The sequence below is a fragment of the Pezoporus flaviventris genome, unplaced genomic scaffold (genome assembly GCF_033815535.1).
Source record: "Pezoporus flaviventris isolate CSIRO_AGI_PZ_B2104156 unplaced genomic scaffold, CSIRO_AGI_Pfla_v1 ptg000013l, whole genome shotgun sequence".
Taxonomy (NCBI): Eukaryota; Metazoa; Chordata; class Aves; order Psittaciformes; family Psittacidae; genus Pezoporus; species Pezoporus flaviventris.
In genome coordinates this window covers 15,431,564-15,457,554 of record NW_026892561.1, presented here as the reverse complement: position 1 = coordinate 15,457,554, position 25,991 = coordinate 15,431,564, and the positions used below count along the sequence as shown (strand labels likewise).

General features: G+C 42.3%; 1 protein-coding gene across 8 annotated transcripts in view; it reads right to left on the bottom strand.

Moving 5' to 3' along the window:
• PXYLP1 (2-phosphoxylose phosphatase 1) overlaps positions 1-25,991 on the bottom strand; it is a 65,492-nt gene that overhangs the window by 20,809 nt on the left and 18,692 nt on the right. For 3 of the 8 annotated variants that reach the window (XM_061451756.1, XM_061451758.1, XM_061451755.1), the window contains exon 2: positions 25,723-25,854. The exons of 1 other annotated variant lie outside the window; for it this stretch is intronic. In XM_061451756.1, coding sequence (XP_061307740.1) covers positions 25,723-25,801 — 79 coding nt within the window. In that variant the 5' untranslated portion in view covers positions 25,802-25,854. Of the gene's footprint in view, positions 1-218; positions 238-2,313; positions 2,553-3,565; positions 3,700-20,185; positions 20,314-25,722; positions 25,859-25,991 lie in introns of those variants that run through there. 4 more of the 8 variants (XM_061451761.1, XM_061451759.1, XM_061451754.1 and 1 more) reach the window with 4 other exon arrangements.

Below are 25,991 nucleotides of genomic sequence, written 5' to 3'. Positions count from 1 at the left end.
GGAAATTTCTACCAAATGTATAAGCATAAGAGTAGAGTATTCCCAAAGAAGAGTGAAGAAATAAGACCAAGGAGAGATGAATTCCAGTTGGAAAGCTGCTTTCTGTTTGCTCAGCCTTATCAGCACAGTGACCCTGAAAAGCCCACCCAGGAGGCTGGTCTTTCTTTTCCCTCGTTAAAGCTCCTCACAAGCTGTAACAATTCTGCAAGTTTCAATACTTTGGATCAGGACTCAGGACTTCTGCTGGTCCAAACGACAACACATTTTTTCATACTGAACCCAGGATATATACCAACAACTAAAATCTCAGTGGTCTCTCAATTGTTTTCTCATCTTCTGTAATTCCCTGGACATTGCTAGTGCCTTGTGCATTTATGTTTCCTCCTTTCTCCCTCCCTTTTCATTTCAACTACCTGGGCTTCATGTTCCCTTGCTGCCTTTGTTTATACCGCTTCCTAGCTGTTGAGTCCTTCTTTGCACACCTCATCCTCTCCAGCTCTCTACTGCACAAAAAGGCTCCATTAGTTCCTCAATTTTGGTACCCACTTCACCGCATAGTGCGGCTATTTAAAGCTCTTTGGAGAGTCAACTGTCTCTCTGTATACAAGTATTTAATTACTGAAAGTCCTCCTCTGCAGTGTCAATCCAACCTCTGTTTCCCAAGTGGGTTTTCTGGTCCATATGTAACTAGCCAACCTACAACAGTATTGGCCTGACACAGCTCAGAGTGGGGGGAAAGAGTCCAAAAAGGTCCTTCATATGGAGCTGGAATTAATCTTTTTCCCAAATGCTGTTGTGCTCTTTCAGCTGTAAATCATAAGATCAGAATTCTCTTATCTAGGTTTCACACAACTTTTTATAGCTTAGCACTGTTTTATGACTTGCTCTATTAGTTCACAGTAACAAGCACTTGCCCAAAACAGAAGTCTGCCAATGTGTATATAGTCATACTGAAATCTTTGATTAAGGGAGTTTTTGAACAGGATTTTTACACTGTTGTGCCTTTCAAAGCTCATGTTTTACTATGACAGGAATACAACACTGTAAAACAGAAATGAAACAGATGATTTCAGTGTTCATTCCCCACAGCCAGGGCAGTTAATAAAACATATCTGAAACCTATTTGGTGATCTAACTGGAAACTTTGCCAATGCTGAAACTATGAAGAATATGTACATATTATTATAGAGCTAGTCTGACAACAGAAAGGGAAAGACAATATATATTTCCCACTATTCATAAGCTGATTTTTAAAACTAAAGAAACTGCATAAAAACTACTTTGAAACATTAATTTTGAAAAAGTTATATCTAGGAAAAAAGCAAAAGATTTACAGAAACAATAAAAAGAAAGAGACCTCAATGCAACTCTGCTTCGTGTCCCAACTAGTTCAAGCTACTTGAAACACAAAGTAGAACTAAAAACATGGGCTGGTATCAGACAAAAGCAAGACTTGACAGAACAGTCAAACAGCAACTATCCTGTGAGAGAGAGAGGGGCACTAGTCACATAGCAGGATAACTAAACACTGCTGAAGAATCAATCCTGCCTTCAGGTGTTCCGCAGGTCCAAACTGAACTTTTTTTAAGCTGCAAAATTCAGAGGAAATAAAATCCAAACTCTGATACTAAATTTAATGAAATAAAAAAAAAACAGTAATTTTTATTTTAAATAAAACCACAGAACCTGGACACCGAATTTTAAAGTCAACTGTTTTGTCTTTATGAACAAAACCAGTGGCATCTTAAATATTATGACATATGGTTTTATTCTTAGTATGCATTAAATATTACCTTAAATAGGTCATAAGATCAAGAAGCTAATTCAACTGATTTCCACCTCCCCCCTCACATGTCCTACCCCTCCTCCCCCCTAGACCTGAATGGCACAAAATATATCAAAAAAGACAACTATGAGATAAGTAGTTTCTAAGCAAGAGAGACAATCATTCCTAAATGCTTTCAGAATAACAATTGTAACAATCACTACACAGCAACTAATCCCTTCTAGAACAATGTTAAGTTTATCGCATCAGCTATTGTACTCAGAAGCCCAAGCAGAAGCCAGCCTGATATGAATTAGTTACAAAACTGACATAAATTTGACAGACTTCAGTACAGCAGAAAAATAAATACAAAGCAAAGTGCAGTTCATATAGTAGAAACACCAAATTAAATGCTTAAGCACCCCATTACCCATTTCTTTCCCTCTTGCAGTCCTAGTTTGTTTTGAAAAACAAAAGGTATCACCCCTGACCACCAAGAAAAACATTTATCCATTTAAAAAAAAAAAAAAAAATCCATTAACATTTACCTAAACCCAGATAGATAGGCAGTAAAAACATTTTCCATTTCTGTTTTCTCTTGTAGCTCCAACCAGCCTGAGAAGCAGCAGCACAAGTAGCCATGTTAGTCTCAATATTCTCACTAAACAGACCTGACGTTTTGATCATTTACAAAACAGAAGGTTCTTTCAGCCCCATGCAAATGTACTATTTAAAACAGTCACATGGAAATGAAGCCACACAGCAAAAATGCAGGAAAAAAATTAAAAATAAAAAGTAGCGTAAGTAAAAAAAGTTCCACCAACCCCACTGAAAGTAACCTAATGCTAACAGGTAAAAAAAAAGTAAATACGCACAGCAGAGCACAATAAGTTATTTATCCCTCCTCCACCTTTCCCCCTCCCCGCCCCCCTGCTCCTAGCAGGGCACTAACAAGGGTGCCTAGCACAGAGGAGAGCACTCAGGCTTGTGAAATTCTGATGATGAATTCTAGTTCCTCTTCCTCTGAAAAAAAATGGCAGCTAGAAAAGGAGAAGTGCAGGGAAGAGCCACCACAAAGAGGTAGGAACGCTTCAAAAACCTGAGATGGGGGAAAAAGGTGAAGATGCATACAGCACGAAAACAACCTGGAAAAAGTAGATAAAGTGCCCGTGGGCTGCAGAGCATATAGCGCAACACCAAAAGTACACGCTGCCAGTTTGGCAGCAAGGAAGCCTGGGCATAAGGCTGCAATAACTCCAATACCTAGCCGCCCTGCGTTTGAGCCCTGTCACCCTGCACTCATCCCAAGGGTTGCTTTAGAGCTCTACTTCAGATTTCGAATGCATATTTGGATGCCAATGAAGTTCAGATATGCCTGTACGACACACAATCTATCCTTCTCAGTTTATTCTTTTGTACAGCTGAATAAAAGCTTTGCAAGCCCCAAAATGTGAGATCTATATTAACAGAGAGGGCCTTCATCCATAATGCAGACTCTGCAGGGGCCACAAGCATCCACCATACCGCATACAGAAAAGGAGGACTGCATTAGTCCAGGAAGCTGGGAGCTAGTAACAAAGAAAAAAAAAAAGCCCACAAAAAAAACCTAAACCAAAACCAACAAAAAAAAACAACCCCTAAACCCAACCGCAAACCAGAAAAACAAAAACCCACAAACCACACCACCAAAAAAAAAAACCCAACCCAAAACAAAACACCAAAAAACAAAAAAACCACCACAACAACAAAAAGTACAATTAAAAGCAAGGGTCTTCCTCCTCCAAAATCTGACAACCCCACCCAGGACGGTTTCATAGTTCTGCAGGGGGCTAACGAGGAAACGCACACAGCACCAAATGAACATCCTGCTGATGCACCAGTAAACAGTGCCACTACTGGTGCTCAGTGTGGGCCTGGAGCAAGCAGCCCAGCTCGCTCTGAGCTTCCCTGACACCTTTCAGCTACTGACAGCGTCCCGCAGCTCAGCACCTGCTGCACGAGGACCTCCGCCAGGGCAGCCCCGCCCACTGTGCGCCCTCGCCTGCACCCCGAGCTCCGCGCTGCAGCCTCCCATCTCATCGGCTCTGCCTGGTGCCGACGCTGCCACTCCCGGGGCAGCCAGAGCAAGGCTCCCAGAGCGGGCCCTAAACCCGAGAGGACCGCTCACCATCACACCCGCTGCCCGACCCCAGCCCCAACTGCCGCGCCTAACCCTGCTCCCGCGCTACCCGGGGCGGGTTTTCCTCGCTCAGGGCAGGGCCGCCCCTCCTGGCACCGCCCCTCCTGGCACCGCCCCTCCTGGCACCGCCCCTCCTGGCACCGCCCCTCCTGGCACCGCCCCTCCTGGCACCGCCCCTCCTGGCACCGCCCCTCCTGGCACCGCCCCTCCTGGCACCGCCCCCGTGAGCGTTTGCCCGTCTCAGCGGAGCCGCCAGCTCCTAGGCAAGGTCTGGCGAGGGCTCGGGGCTGTCTTCGCTCAGATCTGAGGCTCCGGGACGCGGAGCTTCCCCTCAGTCCGGTTTAAGGCGTACTCTTTGGAGATACCTCGGCAAATGATGACACAAAAGTCTCGTTTCCTTCCCAAATTACTCGTTGTGATAATAAAGAGGTGGATTTCCCTTTTCCTTTACTTTTGCAGACCCAGTCAGCACAGAGCCTGAATTATCAGTTCCCCCACTACCCTCCCTCCACCTGGAGGATTCAGCCAGTCATTCATGGTGGGAATGGGAGCAGGGCAGGCCACATGAGGAACCAACCACTCTCTTCTAACCGGAAAGAGTAAGGGAAATTTGAACTAAGATTTAGGATAAACAGATCCTGGTTTTCACAGCCAAAGAGAACTTCAGCATTGCCTCAACTGTTCTTCAGCAGAAAGGCAGAGAAGCTCAGCCCACTGTGACACATGCTGCATATCACAGTTTTCATAAATGTCATATATGGGTACACATTTTGTCTATAAGAGAAGCAGTGCCATTCAAGTTAAGGTACATAGATAATGACTGTTCCCCAAAACTTCACCTGAAGCCTTGCTTCTTATAATAATTACCCAAGACAGAAGCAGCAGTCGATCCATCACAGACCTCACTTGGGCAGAGCCTCGCTAACAAGGCACAGTACATGCCCCAGAACTGGCAAAACCTAGATGACGGCTTGCACATTGCTCACTGGAGCAAGTGCATTACTAATGTGCTAATGTGACTCAACTTCAGCATTAAGTTATCATCATCAGGCTGACTGCTAGAAAACATCAGCCAGGTTTCCTGTTAACAAATACTTGAAAGTAAAGGTGTTTCAGCTACCTTTTAAAGACTGTCAAAGACATCATTAGAGGAAAAAAGTGCAGCAGACAATATAACTAACAAGACCATCAGCTACAGCAACTCACTATTATGCATCTCACAGTGAAAACAAACACTCTTTTTGGTTTGCAGCTTCATTTTCATTTGTAACCTGAGGAAAATCACGTGTCAAGGCTGAGATGGACATATCTACTGGAAATAAGAAATTTTAATAAATGCTGCCTGAAGTTTTCCTTTTTCCATTCCTTTTTTCTAGTTCCTTAAGCTTTGATTTTTTTTTTTTTCACTACTGGTTGTTTAAAGCTTTAAACAACTCATGCCAGTATTTCTGAGAACAAGTTTCTTATTTCCAGCTGCATTAGCTTTATGCTTTGCTGATTCTTTTACAGGTCCCACTCTGACTTACACAAGGAAAATAAATACATTAAGAAAATCTTTTTTTAACCAAAGCACAATATGGCAGGCCTTGCAGTGTTGTGGTTTTGGGACTGAATTTAATCAGGTACATTGAATTACACAATGGGTGCTTGTACTTAATTAAGTTCAGATGTGGCTCTGAAAGAGCTTTATAGTTTTAGGGTTCCCCACCCCTCAGTTGTTTTTCAGTTGACAGTTCGGAAGGGCATATGGCACGGTTTAAATAGGTTCCAGGATTTTCAGCTTGACAGCAATAACATAGCAATACTGACTGCAAATCCAAGCCTTTTCAAGTTCTAAAGAAGACAGTAATTTTCCACTTCTCCTCCCAAAGTGAAAAATTACCCTCTATTCTGTTTTCCTATTACACTGAAACACTATGTTGTTTAACATGGAAAAGATTTATATTTCCATCAATTAAATGTATTCCTGTCTTTAAAATAAATACATCTGCATAATAAAGATTTTCCTTACCAGCTTCTCACTAATTACTTCACTGCTTGGCTCTCCAGTCACTTTGAAGGGGATGGGGGAGGTTCCTACTAGACATCTAGACAGGCGGACAGATTTCCTGCTCTACAAACACATTACTCAAGTCAGATATTGCTCATGCTCCAGGTTATTTAGTGACAGGATGCAAAAAAAGCCCCATCACTGCTTACAATGAAGCAGTTATGTTGGTCCCTTGCCTATTCTTGTCTCATTAGGATTCACAAATGAGAAGTGTTACATAAACTGCACCATGATGCTATAAATGAAGTCATTCCTATCGATGTATCTGCATAGCTGTCGTGTCTTATCAGGCTGTGAGATGACTTCGACTGCACCAAATCAGTGTCCTGAAGGGTACCACACAAGGCTTAAGTATACAAAATTGAGGGGTTTTATGGCCTGGAAACATGATTTTTATAAATACAGTAGAGCTAGACACTATCTAACAACTTATCTAACAAAATTCATGAGCACTACTATAAGATTCTAAAGCTCTGTTCTGTGTCTGTCTACAGAACTCAGCAACTGGTAAATGAACTAATCCAGCTGAGTTGTCCTAGAACAGATTTTCAAAATAGCTTTTATCAGCTGTGTTCAGAAACTGCTGGCAAATCTTCCCATTTCCATAGTATTGTCTCAAAATAAAGGTCAACATGAAAAGGTAGCTGCAGGACACAATGCACTGAATGCTACTGCCATAATTTGCCTGTTGGTGGTGACCTTTGTTATTTTTTTTTTTGTCCTGTGTATTTTTTGGATCTCGCAAATACTGGAGTGGGAAGCTGTGCAGCAATGATTACATCATGACTGAAAAAAAGACACTTGGCAGATTTCACATGTGAACTGAACACAAAAATGGAGGACAACAATAAGTGTTCAACATTGCAGAAGGAAACATGGCAAAAAAAAATTTTCTCAGGAACATGGACTGCATATCCTCTGGCTTCAGTGATCGTTTCATTGACAGCAGCTGAGAATGATACAAAAATATGCCCTGTGCAGCAGAGTACAAGATAGTTCAGCAGCTGCTCCTGTTCTCTTCCCTAGCAATCTGTCGCTAACACTTAACATCTTTGACACTGGCTCTCTGCTGCTGAAATATGCATGCTCTCCTGCATTTATTCTTTAAGAAATTCATTAACTCTTTCTACTAATCCCTTACTCCTCAAAGAGAAAGTCTGCACAATTGTTTTTTATTATCCTAGATAAAATATTTTTTACCCCTTTAAAAGATAGCATCTAGTTATCTACAGCTTCAGGTGCATATCGTTGCCTCTTAGGGCTCTTCTTAGGATTAAAATCACAAAACGCATAGGTAAAAGCAAGCAGATTAAAGGAGTTAAAAGTACGTATTTGCTCTGCCCATCTTTACAAGCATTGCTCCTGTGGTTTCAGAACACCAACTCAGCAGCTTTTTGGGCTGTAACAAATTCTGTACATCTGCTCACTAGTAAAAGCATCTTTCTGTCACCACCCAACAGAGCTGCTTTCTGCACTTCCCAGCAGTATCTCTATGTCTGCACACCTGGGTCAGATAGAGTAATCTCTCTCAAGGGCACAAAAGGCAGAAAACCCCACCATGTCTACAGATCAGCCATAGCCTCTGCAAAGGCACAGGATGAAAACTGTTTAATATGTTAATATCATCCGTCAAACACAATCCACAGACATCTGCCACTTCTCTACATGAGTGTCCTTCCAAGATAAAAAGCCTTACAAATTCAAATCAATATTTTCACTACTGCATTAAATTAGCAGCTTTCTGTTTCATATCTAATCCCAACTGTTTTCTGTCCACAACCTGACCTGCTCAGGGAAGTGATCTCAACACCATATGCCACTGCTTACCCAAGCCAAGCGAGCTCACTTGTTTGTCCTTGTCAGCACCAGGGCACAGAAAACTGCCATGGGTTTGCTAGCAGTAAACTCCAGAACAACATATTTAATACTGTAGAGCCTGATAGATTTTTGTGCTGGGGAAGGCTGTCCAGGCACCTTCATTAACCTTAGAAATTCAGAGCAGCATTCTCTGCATCACAGCATTATTGATATCTTTAGGACACTTGCCATAAACCAGCTTAGAGGAAGATGGTGAATCTTATTTCTTGTCTCCATCCTTATTAATGTGCACAGTTGGTAAACCCAAAATTACCTAAGGTTTCCAGCTATTTTAATCCAACCATCTCACAAAAATCATAAAGGGAGATCACTTCCATTTTGCAAGACTTTACAATTCACTGCAGTAAGTCCACAAAAGCCTCAGTCTTTTAAATACAAACTGCTTAGACCCAACATCATTAAGAAATAAACCACAATGCCATTTAGTATGTGCAAGCACTGCTTTTCTCTTGGTGAGCAAGCTCTGAAAATTTAAAAGGGAAGTAACTTCAGAAACAGAGATTACAATTTAAAAAAAAAACAAAAAAAACCAAAAAAAACCAACCTGCCTGCAGTCACTAAAATCTTCAAAATCAGTACAGCCTAAGAAACCTCATTAATCACAGAAGACACACAAGCCCAAGAACACACAATAAATTTTCCCAAAATCTTCAGAGTCAAATGATGAGACACTTTGCATTAAGTAAATCACCGTATTGTTTCAGCAATGAAAGCCCAGCAAAAGCACAGATAAAAGAACAAAACTGCCTGGAAGATAAATTGCAAGAGGAAAATTAAGAGGACTAAGAAGAAACATGCAGAAAAACTATCTGAAGAATATGAAACAGATACATACAGGAGGACTAGCAAATCCATAAAAACAATGGTTTTCAACTAAAATTGCAACAGCACAGTAGGGATTAAGGCAGGCACAAAGCACAGCTCTGAACAACAAACCTATCATCGTATCTAACATTTAAGCAGTCATCCATGATTTCCTGAAGACTGCATGTAGCCCATAAACAGGGGAATACAACTGCATTATAAACACTGATGTTATGATAGTTTCTTGGTATTCTCACATTGAGACTCTAAGCCTGAACTCTGAACAAGGAGGGAAGAGAGAGTTAGGTCAGAACATTCCTCTGATGAAGATGCAGAACACAAATCTCAAACAAAGAACAAACAATTTATGTAGGAGGAATCCATTTGCAATTAAGAGATAGCATTGTCCTAAAAGGTCTAATTAAAGAGGGATAAAGCTAATAGAGTATAAATTGACTGTGAATTCTCACAAAGCTGGTCTAAAGAGAGTGGTCAGCAAAGGATTAATAAAGGGCTTTACTAAAACAAAGCAGGGTGATGAGGCTGTCTTTACCTTCTTAGCTTAAGACACCCAGGTTTTGTTTCAATGCCATAATCTACGAACCATGAAAAAACAAAGGTATAAAGGAAGGCAGCCTACAGCAAGGGGATGAGCAGCTGAGAAATTGCACATGGAAAAGAAGAAACCTTCAGAGGTGACAATCACTTCCCACTGCCCAACCAGCCAGAACAGGGAAGCTCAGCAGAGAGGGTAAAAGAGATGGGTAGAATCAGCCCCAGGCGTTCCCACAGGTGAGCGAAGACTAAAGCTGCCCAAAGCACGTCTGTCTTCCTGGCAGGCCGTGGCTGTGGGGACTGGATCCACACAACTGCCTCTATAACACTGAAATCTGTTATCCTGGAAAACCCAAACAGGAGCTAGAATGAAAACCCTGCTCAGAGGGGCTGCATTCTTGTGAGCATTGAGGGCTTATACTGTACAGATTTCACCTGCTTGAACCAAACCCGAATCCCAAACATTTTATGATTATAAAGTATATAACAGCTTCACATTAGAAATACAACCATCTCTCTTTAGCATGTCTACAAACAAGGTGAATTTCAGAATGTAAAAACAACATTACATGTGCTAGAACACAGTTCAGGTCAGTATACAACTAACCTATGGAAAAATCCTAGAACAGTTTGGTTTGTTTTTTTTTTTGCTTTAAAAGACAGACCTGCCAATCCAAAACAATCTGGCATTACCTCTAAGGCAGCTTGACTCAGCATTAGAAAGCTATGGAAAAGGAACAGCAGAGAACTGCATTACTATGCTTTTGTTGAGTTGATAAGGGTAATACTCCTGAAATTTTAAAAAAACAAAAAAGGAATTTGCTCATAAATAAATAAATAATCACCTGATTGACTGTCTACTGCTACAGAATAAACTACTCATTTAGATTGGAAGGGACCTCTGCAAGTCATCTGTTTCAACACAGCCCTCAAAACAGCTAACTCCAATCAGGTTGCTCAACGCACTGTGCAGACAACTGTATACAGTTTAAAAAGTTACATACATTGCCTAAAACCACCTACAACATAGAACATTAGTAGCCATACTAAAGCTTGGTATGACCAAGCAATTCTTAAAAGAAAAAGCCCAAATTTCTTCACTGTCACGTCTTAACTGAAATTGCCCATCATCAAGTTTATACACGTTAAAGTACAAACTGCACTTTTCTAAGAAGACATTCAGTTGACATAAAAAGGCAAGTAACTAATGGCTCATAGAAGAAAAAAAAAGAAGAAAAAGTGGCATAGGAATAAGAGGTATACTCCACGTTAAGAAAACCCACAATAACAACAAACAAAAACCAAACAAAACCCAGAGCATTTCTTAAAGCTTTACAGAAAATCTGAGGTACTTATTCTATGCACTGTATCTCAAATTGTATGCAACTGCAATGCCAGACAGTTCCAAGCAATGGTTCCAAAAAACCCACTACTGAGTTCATGACCGTAAAATGATTGCAGTATCTGAAGAGGTAGGAAAAAACCTACAATAGATCATGAGTCATAAGAAGAAAACACTATACAATCATCTTCTATTAGCTCCCAAAAGCCAACTGCATTTTCACAGACTTTCATGCAAGACTAGCTATGCAAATGGTTGTAAGAGTTCAACTGCAATATAGCTTCTAGCAGTTACATTGGAACAGCACTGAATTGCAAAAAATCTTAGTCCAGGTCACCAAGGAGTACACACACTTCTTGGGGAGCCTCTTGGCCTCCACAAGGCCCCTCAAGAGGAGGGTCCTTGGCTGAAGAGTGCTTTAGGAGGAGCAAAGGCCAGTCTCACATCTTCACACAACAAACCTATAGGTGTGTCTCACATAATCACAATGAAAAAAATTTAGATCCTTCCTCATTTCATATTTTACTCTCATTTACTTTTACAGCCCCATTCTGGTGATAAATCCAAGTATCTTGAGACAGCTGGACCATGGTGTGTAGAAAGATAAAGGTATTACCCACATCACTGAAGGAAACATAGATCAGGTTTGTTTAAATAAAATACTACATATAACATACGAGTCATCTTCTGGTGGAACCTCTTTGTGGCATTATTTGCAATTAGAGCAAGAGCCCAGTTTGACAGGATGCAGGAACAGGAAGGATTTAACTACAGCATAGGTATTCCAAGAAAGATAGCTTAACTATTAGCAACTAAACAGAGTTCACTCGAAACTTAAAATATGAAGAGAGAGAATTAAGATCAATGCATTAGTCCAGGTAAAGGCTGACAAAAATATTAATTACTGTAAGCACAACATTTTTTTTCCCTTCTGTGAATACTGATTTTCCTTTGTTTACTATCCATTCAAGACTCAGAAAAATTAATGATAGGTACATACCTATAAGACTGTCCCTAAAAAAGTCATTGACCCTTTCACATATTTAAAATAATTGCAAGATGTATCACTATAATTATTAAAAGACTGAAGCAAAAATTTCAACACTTTTAAACTTTCTTACAGATATTAGGACAAAGATTTGAGCTGGATTTTAAGAGAAATAGCGTTAAAACGCTTATTATTTTCTAGTCTTGTCTCCTTCTCTCCATAATATAATCTAACACTGTAGTAAGGGTTTGCAGAAGCCTAACTAGAAACTTGCTGTTAGATTTTGCAAAATATTAGGTTTTGCTTATAATATCTTTCAAACATATGTTTTAACAGCTCACATTAATATCTGCTTAAATACATTTCAAATAATCATCACAAATGAAGCCAAAATATGTATTTAAAGAAGATCTATGAATTTCTGTAGCCTGCCAGGTAATTTCTGTAAGTCAAATCTTGTCTGAAGCAACCTAACCTGACCTATAATAAAAGAAGATATTTAAAAATGATTGATTTATATTTGTGGGAGAAAACAAGATTGTCCCACAGTGTCATTGTCAAGTATTCATTGTGTCTCCTCGCCCTTCCAGGCTTAATTTCTGCCTTCTTAGTATGTAAGATCACCACTTTTGAGAATCACAAAAAACATTATTTAAGTATCTCCAGTTACAACATAAAAAGCATCTTTAACAAATATCTGTATATTTGCAGTTAGTTTTCTTCATTCACTACCAAAATTTCCACAGCCTTGTATATATTATTTGTGCCTTATTTTTCCCTTTAATCTTAAATTCAGATTAAATCAGTACTTTCAAAAAACCCAGAGAGACTTCTCATTAGTGGAAAATCTGCCATGCTTATAAGCTTGAAGGCAAATTCAGGGAGGGATGTATCTGGTCTCATTTTAATTTTGTACACTGGTAACACATGAAAAAAACAACTTCCCTGCATCAAGAATTCTAAAGTTGTGGCTTCTGAAATATAGGTAGCTGAATAAATCAGGAAAAAGCAATACTCTTAAATTTTTTTCTTCCACTGAAGAAATTATATTCTTAAAATAAGAAACATCAGTAGCTACTGCTTGTTGGTAAGGAACAGTAAGAGACTGTAGAATCACAGAATGGCTTGGGTGGGAATGGACCTTACAGCTCACCTAGTTCCAGTCCCCTGCCACAGGCAGGGACAGCTTCCACTAGACTAGGTTGCTCAAAGCCCTGTCCAGCCTGGCCTTGAACACTGCCAGGGATGGGGCAGCCACAGCTTCTGTGGGCAACCTGCACCAGTGCCTCACCACCCTCACAGGGAAGAGTTTCTTCCTAACATCTAGTCTAAATCTCCCCTCTTTCAGTTTAAAGCCATTTCTCCTTGTCCTGTCACTACATGCCCTTGTAAAAAGTCCCTCTTCAGATTCCTTGTAGGCCCCTTTAGGTACTTGAAGACGGCTCTAAGGTCTCCCCAGAGTCTTCTCTTCTCCAGGTGGAACAATGCTAAAATGGTAAGGAATTCACCTTAGAGAGATGGTAAGGATATGTATTCTATCCAGAAACAGCTAGAAGCTTATATATCTTTTTACTGAATACCTTGGAGTCTTTCTACCCGTCTTCTTCAGAAATTAAGTTCTGGAAAAAAACAACTCACGCATTTTTTTTTTTTCCCCACAGGCTTCACATATCCCAGCTCCTCTTGGCATCCCACTGCAGTCTCTGGTTATGAGGCTGTGGGTGCAGCTCACACTCACATTCTGGTTTGGGGTGGGGGAAAAGTGGCAGCTCTGCAGTGCCACAGTTACAACTTCACAACTTAAGGAAGCACATCCTGCTTTGCAAATGGAAAGGCTGAACAGGAATGCCTCACCCCCTCAGCTTCCACCTCTATTCCCACCTGCAAGTCCCCGCTGAGCGTTTGACCCTGGCACACACTCGCCTGGAGCCGCCTCCTCCCCAGACCATCCAGCACCTACTGCACTACAGCTTCTATTGTGGTAGGAGCTGCAGCGAGCAGTGGTGAGGATACCAAGCTGCAGTGTTGCTCTTGTACAGCTGTATTGAGCCACCAAGCAGGGTGCAAACAGGCTCCCAAGAGGAAGCAACTGCCTCCTACAGGCAACATCCTGGTGGGTTGCATACAGTGCCCACATGGTCCTCATAGAGTAAGAGCTGGCTGCATCACTCAGGCTGACAAAATAAAACTCCACTGCTTTTCCCTGTGGAGAATCCTGATTTCTGTTTCTCATGACTCATCTGTAAAACCAAAACTTCCAGTGCAAAACCAGAGGACTCAACTGGAGCGCAGGAGGAGGAAGGACTGCTTGCTTGTGCAAAGAGACATAGATGGACCAATTGACCAGATAGATCATGGTCACCACTCAATCAAAACCTGTAGTTAGGAATAACGTGGGTACCCAGACTGAGCCTTCCTGCAGACATGTGGCCGTGCAGGTCTCTGGCTGCAGTGAATGCCTGAGCCTGGCACTTGTATCAAAGAGAGCCAGTGACACCGCTTGTGTGCGGTGTGAGCAAGTAGATGACCTGCTAAAGCAGGTGGTTGAACTGAGGGAGGACATAGAAAGATTGAGAGCAATCAGAGAGTGTGAAAGTGAAATTGATTGGTGGAGCCACACCCTAAGACAAGGGCAGAGGGAAGTGGTTGAACAACTGATGGATCCCCTTCCCTCCTACCATCAGACAGAAGGAGTAAACTTAAGGGACAAGGAAGTATGGAGGGAGGTCCCTCCTCGGAGAGGTAAGCGAAAACCCTCACAATCCCTTCCTTCCTCCCAGTTGCCCTTGAGTAACAGGTATGAGGTCTTGGAACTACAGGGCCAGGTAAATGGTGATGGAGGGGTAGATCCATCTAGTGAGTCACCTAGGGCTTGTCACTCACCCCCATGCCTTAGAACTTCCTCAACGAAGAAGCAAAGAAGAGTAATTGTGGTGGGTGACTCCCTTCTGAGGGGAACAGAAGGGCCCGTTTGTCGACCTGATCCATCCCACAGGGAAGTCTGCTGCCTACCTGGGGCTCGGACTGGAGATGTTAAAAGGAAACTCTCTGATCTGGTGCAGCCCTCTGACTACTATCCGCTGCTGGTTTTTCAGGTTGGCAGTGATGAAATTATTACAAGCAGGGCAAGGGCAATGAAGAGAGACTTCAGGGCCCTGGGACGGCTGGTTAGAGGGTCTGGAGCACAAGTGGTGTTTGCCTCCATACCTGTTACAAGCAAAGGAGAAGAGATAAATAGGAAGAGACTGCAGATCAATGTATGGCTACGGGACTGGTGCCAAAGGCAGGGGTTTGGGTTTTTCAATCATGGGCTGCTATATGAGACACCTGGTTTGCTGGTGGCAGGTGGGATACATCAGTCCCAGAGGGGGAGAAGGTTTCTGGGGCACGAGTTAGCAGGGCTCATTGACAGGGCTTTAAACTAGGTAGGAAAGGGGAAGGGGAGATAACTGGTCCTGTTGGGGACAAGCCCAAGAGAAACATGCTAGGACTTGAAGAATGGCAGACTAGGGAGAACTCTCAATCTATTGTTTCATTTGAGGGAAAGGGTAGTTGTTTAAACCCTGTCCTGCAGGGGAAAAAGGGTACCTCACTCACAGAGCTCTAGGTTAGATTCGAAGTGTGAGGGGGCTGTAGCTTGGTTTGAAGTAGCGGGGCAATGTTCTAGTATGAATGAAGACCAGAAGGCCTTCCAAGGGTGCCACTAGTGTGCTCAGCTCGCTCCCTGAAATGCCTGTACACCAATGCACACAGCATGGGGAATAAACAGGAGGAGTTAGAAGTCTGTGTGGGGTCTAAAGGTTATGACCTGGTGGCAATTACAGAGACATGGTGGGACAGCTCACATGACTGGAATGTGGTCATGGATGGCTATGTCCTTTTCAGGAAAGACAGATCAGCAAAGCGAGGTGGTGGAGTTGCTCTTTATGTGAAAGAGCAACTAGAACGTATTGAGTTCTGTCCAGGGACAGATGAAGAGCAAGTGGAAAGTCTGTGGGTGCGAATTAAGGGACAGGCTGGTACGGGTGACACAGTTGTGGGGGTCTATTATAGACCTCCTGATCAGGACGAAGGAGTTGATGAGGCTTTCTACAGGCAATTGAAAGCAGCCTCATGACTACATGCCTTGGTCCTTATGGGGGATTTTAACTAACCCGATATTTGCTGGAAGACTTACACAGCCAGTCATTCACAGTCTAGGAGGGTCCTCCAGTGCACTGATGATAACTTCTTAATGCAAATGGTGGATGAACCAACTAGGAGAGGAGCGCTGCTGGATCTGGCACTCACCAACAAGGAGGGTCTGGTTGAAGTAGTGACGGTCAATGGCAGCCTGGGCTGCAGTGACCATGAGATGGTGGAGTTTAGGATCTTGTGTGGGAGGAATAGAATACCTAGCAAGGCCACATTTCTGGATTTCCGAAGGGCAAACTTTGGCCTCTTCAATCAATTGCTAAGGGAAGTATCATGGTAAAGAGTACTAGGTGGTAAAGGGGCTCAAGACAGTTGGTCAGCATTCAAATACCACCTCTTCAAAGCTCAGGATCAGAGTGTCCCAATGAGTAGGAAGTCAAGTAGAGGAGCCAGGAGACCAACATGGTTAAACAAGGAACTGCTGGGCAAACTCATACGGAAAAAGAGAATCTATGGAATATGGAAGGAGGGGCTAGCCACTTGGGAGGAATATAGGACAGCTGTTAGAGGATGTAGGGAAGCAATTAGGACAGCTAAGGCCTCCTTGGAACTTAATCTGGCAAGTCGGGTCAAGGACAATAGAAAGGGCTTCTTCAAATACATAGCGAATAAAACTAACACAAGAAGCAGTATAGGCCCACTGCTGAATGAGGTGGGTGCCCTGGAGACAGAGGATATAAAGAAGGCAGAGGTGTTGAATGCCTTCTTTGCCTCTGTCTTTACTCCTGCAGACTCTCCCTGGGGGACCCAGATTCCTATAGCCCCGGAAGGAGTCAGGATAAAGGAGGAGTTTGCTTTGGTAGATGAGGATTGGGTTAGGGATCAGTTAAGCAATCTGGACATCTATAAATTGACGGATCCGGATGGAATACACCCGCGGGTGGTAAGGGAGCTGGCCGAGGTCATTGCTGAGCCACTCTCCATCATCTTTGGTAAGTTGTGGGAAACAGGTGAGGTGCCTGAGGATTGGAGGATGGCAAATGTCACACCGGTCTATAAGAAGGGCAAGGAGGACCCGGGTAATTATAGACCGGTCAGCCTTACCTCCATCCCTGGAAAGGTGATGGAACAACTTATTCTTGACACCATCTCTAGGCATATCAAGGATGAGGGGGTCATTAAGAGCAGCCAACATGGCTTTACCAAGGGGAAGTCATGTTTGACCAACCTTATAGCCTTCTATGAGCAAGTAACTAGGTGGATGGATGATGGTAGAGCGGTAGATGTGTTTTTTCTTGATTTCAATAAGGCATTTGATACTGCCTCCCACAGCATCCTCATAGATAAGCTAAGGAAGTGTGGGCTTGATGATCAGGTAGTGAGGTGAATCAAGAACTGGTTGGAAGGAAGAAGGCAGAGAGCTGTGGTCAATGGGGCAGAATCTAGCTGGAGGTCTGTGACTAGTGGAGTCGCTCAGGGGTCGGTGCTGGGACCAGTGCTGTTTAATATTTTCATCAACGACCTGGATGAGGGAACTGAGTGTACCCTCAGCAAGTTTGCTGATGATACTAAACTGGGAGGAGTGGCTGACACACCAGAAGGCTGTGTTGCCATCCAGCGAGACCTGGACAGGCTGGAGAGTTGGGTGGAGAGGAACTTGATGAAATTCAACAAGGGCAAGTGTAGAGTCTTGCATGTGGGGAAGAACAACCCCATGTACCAGTACAGGTTGGGGGCTGACCTGCTGGACAGTAGTGAAGGGGAAAGGGACCTGGGGGTCCTGGTGGATAGGAGGATGACCATGAGCCAGCAATGTGCCCTTGTGGCCAAGAAGGCCAATGGCATCCTAGGGTGCATTAGAAAGGGTGTGGTTAGTAGGTCAAGAGAGGTTCTCCACCCCCTCAACTCTGCCTTGGTGAGACCGCATCTGGAATATTGTGTCCAGTTCTGGGCCCCTCAGTTCAAGAAGGACAGGGAGCTGCTGGAGAGAGTCCAGCGCAGAGCTACAAAGATGATTAAGGGAGTGGAACATCTCTCTTATGAGGAGAGGCTGAGGGAGCTGGGACTCTAGCTTGGAGAAGAGGAGACTGAGGGGTGACCTCATCAATGTTTACAAATAAGTAAAGGGTGAGTGTTAGGATGATGGAGCTAGTTTCTTTTCAGTGATGTCCAGTGATAGGACAAGGGGCAATGTGTGTAAACTGGAGCATAGGAGGTTCCATGTGAACATCAGGAAAAATTTCTTTACTGTGAGAGTGACAGAGCACTGGAACAGGTTGCCCAGGGGGGTTGTGGAGTCTCCTACATTGGAGATATTCAAGGCCCGCCTGGACAAGTTCCTGTGTGATGTACTCTAGGTTACCCTGCTCTTGCAGGGGGGTTGGACTAGATGATCTTTTGAGGTCCCTTCCAACCCTTAGGATTCTGTGAAAGTTGAGGGAAATTATTACTGGAAAAGCAAAATGTCATCTCTAGACATGCTGAAACACCGACACCCAAGCCTGAAGCATCAAGGCAGAAAAAGTTATTTAAAAGAAAAAAAAAAAAAACAAAAAACCTCCTTACACACCACTTTACATGGGAACCAGCACCCTGCCAGGGTAATGGCTGACATCCTAAAAAGCAGTTGCAGGTGCCAGAACTCTTTTTATCAAAGACAGGCCTGAGGCACAGAGCAAGGTATTAAAGTATTTAGGGAAACAAACTTCCAGCCAGAAGAGAAGCTCCATATGCAGGATCTGCCTGAAAGCCAGGAACTTCATGATTCTGAAGTGCCTGAAGCAGGCAGGCCCAAAAGGAAGGTCTCTAGTTTATGCCTGCCACAGGGTTATACAGCAAGTAAAGAGATGCTTTCCCACTATAGTTTTAGTCTTCTGTTGACTATTACTTTCTTTAGGCTTTCAGTAAATGTAAACAAAAATAAAAAAACAAAGTAAAATAAAGGTATGTGCCTCATTGGAAAAAAAAAATAGCTTCATTCAATTAAAAAATAAGTCTGGAGATTATATTTGGCAACTTAACAGCTAACTTTTAAATTTTCTTTCAGTTTGGTTTATTCAAGATAATTCAAAGATAAATAGTTGAAGCATCCTGAGGAGACCCACCTTAAGGCTTCTGCAGTCAGTCACAGATGTTCTAATACTGTGGAAGGTCTGTGCTCACCCAGTAATTGAGTTCTCATGTACTACACCAATTGTAAGGGAAAAAAAGAAAGCAGCTCTTCAGGCATATTTGCAACCTCCTGTTCCTGAGCTGACCTAAGGGCTAACCAGTGTAATTAACACTGACAGGGGCCTAAATTTCGCCTTTTCCCCTCAGCGTGAGGCTGCAGGACCACACCCCTTAGAGCACGCTTGAATGTAGCTGCACTGATCCATCTCTATTGTATAGCAACTCCCCCAGCCACTGCATTTACAATCCCTTTGCATGGTCTGGGCATTTTACACGCAGAGAGTATAAAGGAAAAGGCTGCAATGGTTGAGGTATTCCTCTAGCAAACAAGAATAAAGTATCCCAACCTGCATTCACTCTGTTTGCACAGAAGTAAACTGCCCAGTTTTAGTCAGCAGCATTACAGATAATATTTACAGAGACAAAAATAGAGCCCACAATCCAGCACAGGTCATTTTTCCATTCTGCAGTTTTTCTGACAAAGCAAACACTGAAGTCTTTTAAGAGAAAAACATTATTCCATTTTAGAACTAACCGAAAAGTCTATCAAAGCCAGTTCTTTTGTCTCTAGTAATGAAGTTTTAAATCATTTTAGAACCATGACCATTTACATGACAGGCAAAGAGAGGAAAAACAAAAACGTGTGGAATGATACCGTAAGGAAAATACTTCTCCACTCTTTTGCATAGATCTGGCTGCAAACATAAAACAGGAGGGAAACAATGACAGTTCCAAATAAAACTTTAAGCTGTCAGTCACACCTGGTTTGTAAGCCAACCAGCCACCCTTTTCAGTGTGTTTCCCAAACGCTCATCACTATAATTATCTGACAGAGATGCCATAGCGTGCTTTCAAGCAGCAGTGGAACATATTGGGAGTTTTTAACTTTTAACACTGCATTTTTCTAACCTATTTAAGAATTAAAACGTACAAAATTCAGAGGTATTTGCCATTCAAGAAGGTTTTCCTTTATTGCTGATCTGGTCCAGATTTCACAATGTACAACAGCCAAACTGAATGTGAGAACACATCTGGCTCCCAGTCTTTTGCTTCAAAGTCCAGGCCACACAATTATATAAAAGATGCCTAGAACCATTAAGATTTGTAAGTTTTTACCAAGCATAAACACCTTTTTAAGGGTCTTCTATGTGTCTACTAGAAATGGTAAACAACTCTGGCAAAACTATGAAGTTTTCAAACATGCCTCAAATCTCACTTTCGTATCATCCACCACATACATTCAGAAACAAAACCTAAGGCATTATTTATGTAAATAGCTTGAAAAAAAAAGTCGGACTTTTTCAAGAAAGTTGCCTTACCCTACTGCTGCAAGTGAAATACCCAGGAGCCAGCTGGCAGCACCTCAGGCAGGCAAGCAAGCCTAGTACCTCATGCAGTGGGAACCAGCATACAAAGAGACTGTACTTGGACCCTCTGCCTTTTGCTCCTCTACAAGGGCATAAAGAGCACAACTGGTCAAGTCCCCCATTGTCCAAAACCTACTTGGCAGAGGACTCTGGCAGAAGGAAGGAAGATACCTTATGGGATACACAGCAACTACATCACCTCGAAGAATTACTATTACAGTTAAAAATAAGAGTCCTTTCTCCAACTGTCTGTCAAAATGCAGTGTGCTTACATGTCTCCCTCTTCACAGGATAAGGAAATGAGGAAGATTTAGCTGGTATTTGATCCAGCAAGCCAGTCCAGCACATAACATTTGACAGATGTGAACTGACTGCTCAGCAGAGCTGCCTTCTGTACCAGTGGTACCACAGCAGTGCAGATATAACACAGAGAGTAGCTTCGGCTCTGGTAAGAGTGATCCTTGCCAAATGGTCCACGTCCATCCACTGCAATTGCTGGTGGGACAGAACACTTTAAGCATTCAAAGCTGTTTGCTGTCGAGAGAGATTCTGGGGGAAACTTTCTCGATTATTTACCCTGGAAGTTAAAGTGTTAGTATCCATGTAAAGCACCAGTCCTGGGGGAAGAACAACATGAAAGCAGACTAGTTTAGATTGGAACTCATAAACTAAGACAGAAGAGAAAGGGACCACAAACAAACATGAAACAGGGCATAGTCTTCCATGGATCCTGGATCCATGTCCTGCCTACCACAACTGAAGACTCTGAGGTCCAATCCTAGTTACTTTCCTCAACATTTCTGTCCTCGTGTCTAAACCTGAGATGTGACAACTGTTAGCTCTGAAACAATTGCCTTGGGAGTTTGTTTTACAAGGAAGGACAGACTTACATTAGGACTGCCAGCACAACACCTATCACCTCCACTTCACTATGGCTGCAGGAATCACTGCTCACTAAGCAATTTCAGACCCTTCACAGCATAGCCTATTAAAGTAAACCAGCATTGATTTCTGCCTGCCTGGTGGCAAACTCCTGCAAGCAATTCCTGAACTCTCACAGTTCAAGCATGGGACAGCTTGTCAGCCATCCCAGTGGGGGTTGTTCGTAATATTGAGTCAGAACCTACAGAAAACCAGCTGAACATGGCCTTCACCACTCCCTTTACTTCAGAGTCAGCTACATCTCACAAGATTGGCTTCAGATTACCACAGTTCTACATGTGGACAAGAAGGGATATAATATTGAGCATTTACAGGAGTGATGCTCTGGCCTAAAGCAGAAATTTAAAAAAGAAAGATATGTACCATTTGTATAATTATGCCTCTACTGTTACTGATTCACATTTGTAAATAAACAAATTTAGCGCCAAAAGAAGAAATATTTTCAACATTCACTGCTTAGTAAAGCAGTAGTATGTTTTAAAATGACCAGCCCTCCTCCAGAAAGCTGTGCACTGCTTGCTAACAGAGAATCACAATCTCACAACAGCATAAAACATCCATTTCCACTCCAAATGTTTCAGGAGGTAGCTCCCTTCAAACAAAGGAAAACAAACAAAAATCAGTGCCTTGGGCTTTTTCCTAAGCCTACAAGTATAAACTCTCATTTTCATTCCATGATCTGCCACAAATTATAGAATCATTCAGGTTGGAAAGGACCTTTAAGATCATGGAGTCCAATCATTAACTGAGCACTGCCAAGCCGATCAATGAACCATGTCCCTAAGCACCTCATCTACAGGTCTTTTAAATGCCTCCAGGGATGGTGACAGACTGTTCCAGTGCTTGACAACCCTTTCAGTGAAGAAAGGTTTCCTAATATTCAGTCTAAAACCTCCCCTGGTGCACCCCGAGGCCATTTCCTCTCATCCTGTTGCTTACTTGTGAGAAGAGACTGACCCTCATGTCACTACAATCTCCTTTCAGGTAGTTGTAGAGACAGCAGTAAGGTCTCCATTCAGCCTCCTTTTCTCCAGGCTAAACAATCATAGAATAGTTATAATAGTAATCCCAGTTCCCTCAGCTGTCCTTCATAAGACTTGTGACTCTTCACCATCTTCACTGTTCTTTGGATCTGCTCCAGCACCTCAATGCCTGTCTTGTGAGGGTCCCAAAATTGAATGCAGTATTCGATTATTATAAAGCAGTATGATCACATTTTTTCTCCAGGCAGCTCAGAAGGGATCAAAATTTCAAAACTGAATTTTACAGTCTGAGGAAAAAGAAAAGAAGCATACTGCTTTCAGAAAAAAAAAAAAAAAACAAACACCAAAAAAACCCCTTAATAAATAAAACAAGGCTACATTACTACCAATTTGTGCAGCAGCAAGAATCAAACTGTGAGGGACGCATGGCTCTGTACTATGTTATGTGTTAAGAGGAAGAGATTCAGTGCAAGGAATGACCTTCAATATGGCAATATGAAACAAATGGTAAATACAGACCTACTAAGAATGTAGTGTCTAAGTAGAGCTAGACACTTAAAAGTTCCCATCCTTCAGTGCTCTATTGCAGTAAAGTGCTCCATATCATACAGTATCATAGGGGCTGACAGATGTTTTGTAATGGATGTTATGGGGGTTACTGCTTTACTGAGGCAGCTTTTGGGTCACCATGAGCTAGTACTTAATCCACTTCTATCAAAAATGCAATTTTATGCATTTATATTAGTTGCGGAGATTGACTAAACGTTCTGCCCTAACACAGTGCTGAAACTACACTTCCTTAAATATGTGCATGCCCATTTCATTGAAAGCTCAAGTTCAGAACTAAGTGCTTTCTTAATTTAATGTGAAACTAGGCAGGAACTGTAACTTGGAGAAGACTTAAAAATGTACACCTATGTTTAATCTGAAAGCAGCTCATCAAACACTTAAGATAATTTTGTAGATAGTGGATTGTTTCATGGTCAGAGGGGAAAAACTGGTTTTGGCTTTAAGATAATTTTGCAGATAGTGCATTGTTTTGTGGTCAGAGGGGAAAAACTGGTTTTGGCTTTAAGACTTTGATTTGTTTTTTAAATTATCTAAATTCCTGCTGGTTTCCATAATAGTTTTATATGGTGATAGAAGAAGAGAGCTTCATCTTTCCTCTGGAGATGGCCTTTGCTCCGAGTTTGAAGAAATTGCTCTACAATCTGAAGCTGGTAGAAGTTAAAATATCAGATTACCTCTATGCTTTAAACTACTTGGTTTCTGCTAGCCTTTATTACAGTTCTCATTACGTAAAAATTTCTACATGTATTTTGGTGTTGGCACTAAGCCGCATGATGTCTGCCTGCTGTACCTTAAGTGCTTTTTAAACCACCCCTCAAACATCTTCTGGACCTCTACTTGTACAAATGTTATCTCCTAATTCACTGAAAAATAACTTCCTCTTTTGATAAAATGTGATTCACACACCTGCAAGTTTGGTGATGACACTAAGTTATGTGGTTCGGTTGATACGCTGGACAGAAAAGATGCCATCCAGGAGGGACCTTGATATGCTTGAGAGGTGGGCTAGTGCAAACCTCATGAAGTTTAACCATGCCAAGTGCAAGGTCCTACACCTGGGTTGGAGCAATCCCAGGCACAGCTACAGGTTGAGCAGAGAAGAGATTCAGAGCAGCCCTGTGGAGAAGGACTTGGAGGTGTCGGTCAATGAGAAAATGGACATGAGCCGGCTGCAGAGTGCGCTTGCAGCCCAGAAAGCCAACCGTATCCTGGGCTGCATCAAAAGGAGCGTGACCAGCAGGTCGAAGGAGGTGATCCTGCCTCTCTACTCTGCTCTCGTGAGACCTCACCTGGAGTATTGTGTGCAGTTCTGGTGTCCTCAACATAAAAAGGACATGGAACTGTTGGAACAAGTCCAGAGAAGGGCCATGAGGATGATCAGGAGACTGGAACACCTCTGGTATGAAGACAGGTTGAGAAAGTTGGGGCTGTTCAGCGTGGAGAAGAGAAGGCTGCGTGGAGACCTCATAGCAGCCTTCCAGTATCTGAAGGGGGGCTACAGGGATGCTGGAGAGGAACTCTTCATTGGGGACTGTAGTGATAGGATAAGGTGTAACAGGTTCAAACTTCAACTGGGGAGATTTAGGTTACATACAAGAAAGAAGTTCTTTACAGTGAGGGTGGTGAGGCACTGGACGCCCAAACACACTGTGAATGCTCCACCTCTGTCAGTGTTCAAGGCTGGACACGGGCTTGAGCGACCTGGTCTAGTGTGAGGCGTCATGCCATGGCAGGGGGTTTGGAACTAGATGATCTTAAGTTTCTTTCCAACCCTAACCATTCTGTGATTGTATATGCATACCTCCTTATCTTTAAATAAAGGTCACGCTTGTTAACAATTTGCTTTCATATTTCTGTTGAAGTTCCTCTAGGATGTTCAAACTATACACAATTTCCTAACCAACCAGGTAATGTCAAGGCCAGAGCCATAGAGAGCCTAGCTGACAGAACAAGCTGCAATCAGACCCACTGGCATGCACCCACAGGAGGTTGAAAAAGCAATTTCGTGACATAAGCCCCCATATTACATGCAGATGGGTTTAAACACCCCCCCCCCGCCCCCTTTTTTTTTTATTTTCAAGTTGTCTATCACATGCAAAAGACACATTCTAAATCTAAAGTAATCCTCTGAGTCTGGGTTTGTTTGGAGGTTTTTCACAATATGCAAAAAAAGCACAGAGCAGTAGGACCACACTCTTATATAAAAACACAGTGCGACAACAACAAATAATATTATCCTATACTATGGATAAGCATTTTCCTTGCCTTCTAAGAACGACCGATTACATCAACATGTATTAGTACATACTGGATTACACAAAACATGGCTTTACCTAGCAAATGTTAGCATTCATGAACTAGGTGATAGCAGTCACCTGCCACATTTATTAACAGACATTAACCTGCAATCAGCACCACGTTCCTGCCGAGTCATCAGTAAGTGACAGGCCTCTGGACTGACCCCTGATTAATCGATCCAAAGCACAACATAATGAATCTTTCATCTATATTTTTCTTAACTTTTCTTCAAACTGGCCACTTCTGATAAGTCAATTCCACTTTTCAAAGTTTGTGTGAGGGTACAAGTCAGAAAAAGTTCCAACACTCAATCCCCTCACATCAGTTTTCTCAATCTCTTCCAGTCTGATGCAATATAGAATAGGAATTGCAGCAGTTTTTACTCGAATGTGTTTTGTCTCTTTCATGGGAGCATTCAATCGTATTCAATTACTTAATTGCACTACGAAATTAAGATTTTTTTTTTTCTGAGATAGCCTGATTTGAAAAGTCTCTAGATTGTATAGATTTCTAGATAGCACATAAAACTATCTTTATTCTTACATTTATTTTCCTACTTGGGAAAAAAAAAAAACAAACACACAACAACCAAATATTCAAATACAAAAAGAACGTTTAAATAACATGTAAGAATGGCTATTTTTAAACACACCTACAGATGACCATACACGGGAAACAAAAGGGGAGGACACTTACAGAATTGTAGACTGAGGCTCAAAAAGGCTAATAAGGCTGCCAAAGCCAGCAAGAACAGAAAACGGTTTCGGAAAAGCATTATTATTCGCTCTGCTTTCTCTTCATGGTTTCATCTTCATATATCAGTGGTTCCTGCAAACAAAAAAACATTGGCTAACACGTTTCATCTATAGCAAAGAAAATTCAAATACCCTTTTGACAGTGTCAGTTAATTCTTTAAGGCAAGCACGAGGCAATTCAAACTGTCAAAATTATCAGTAAGTTTGTAA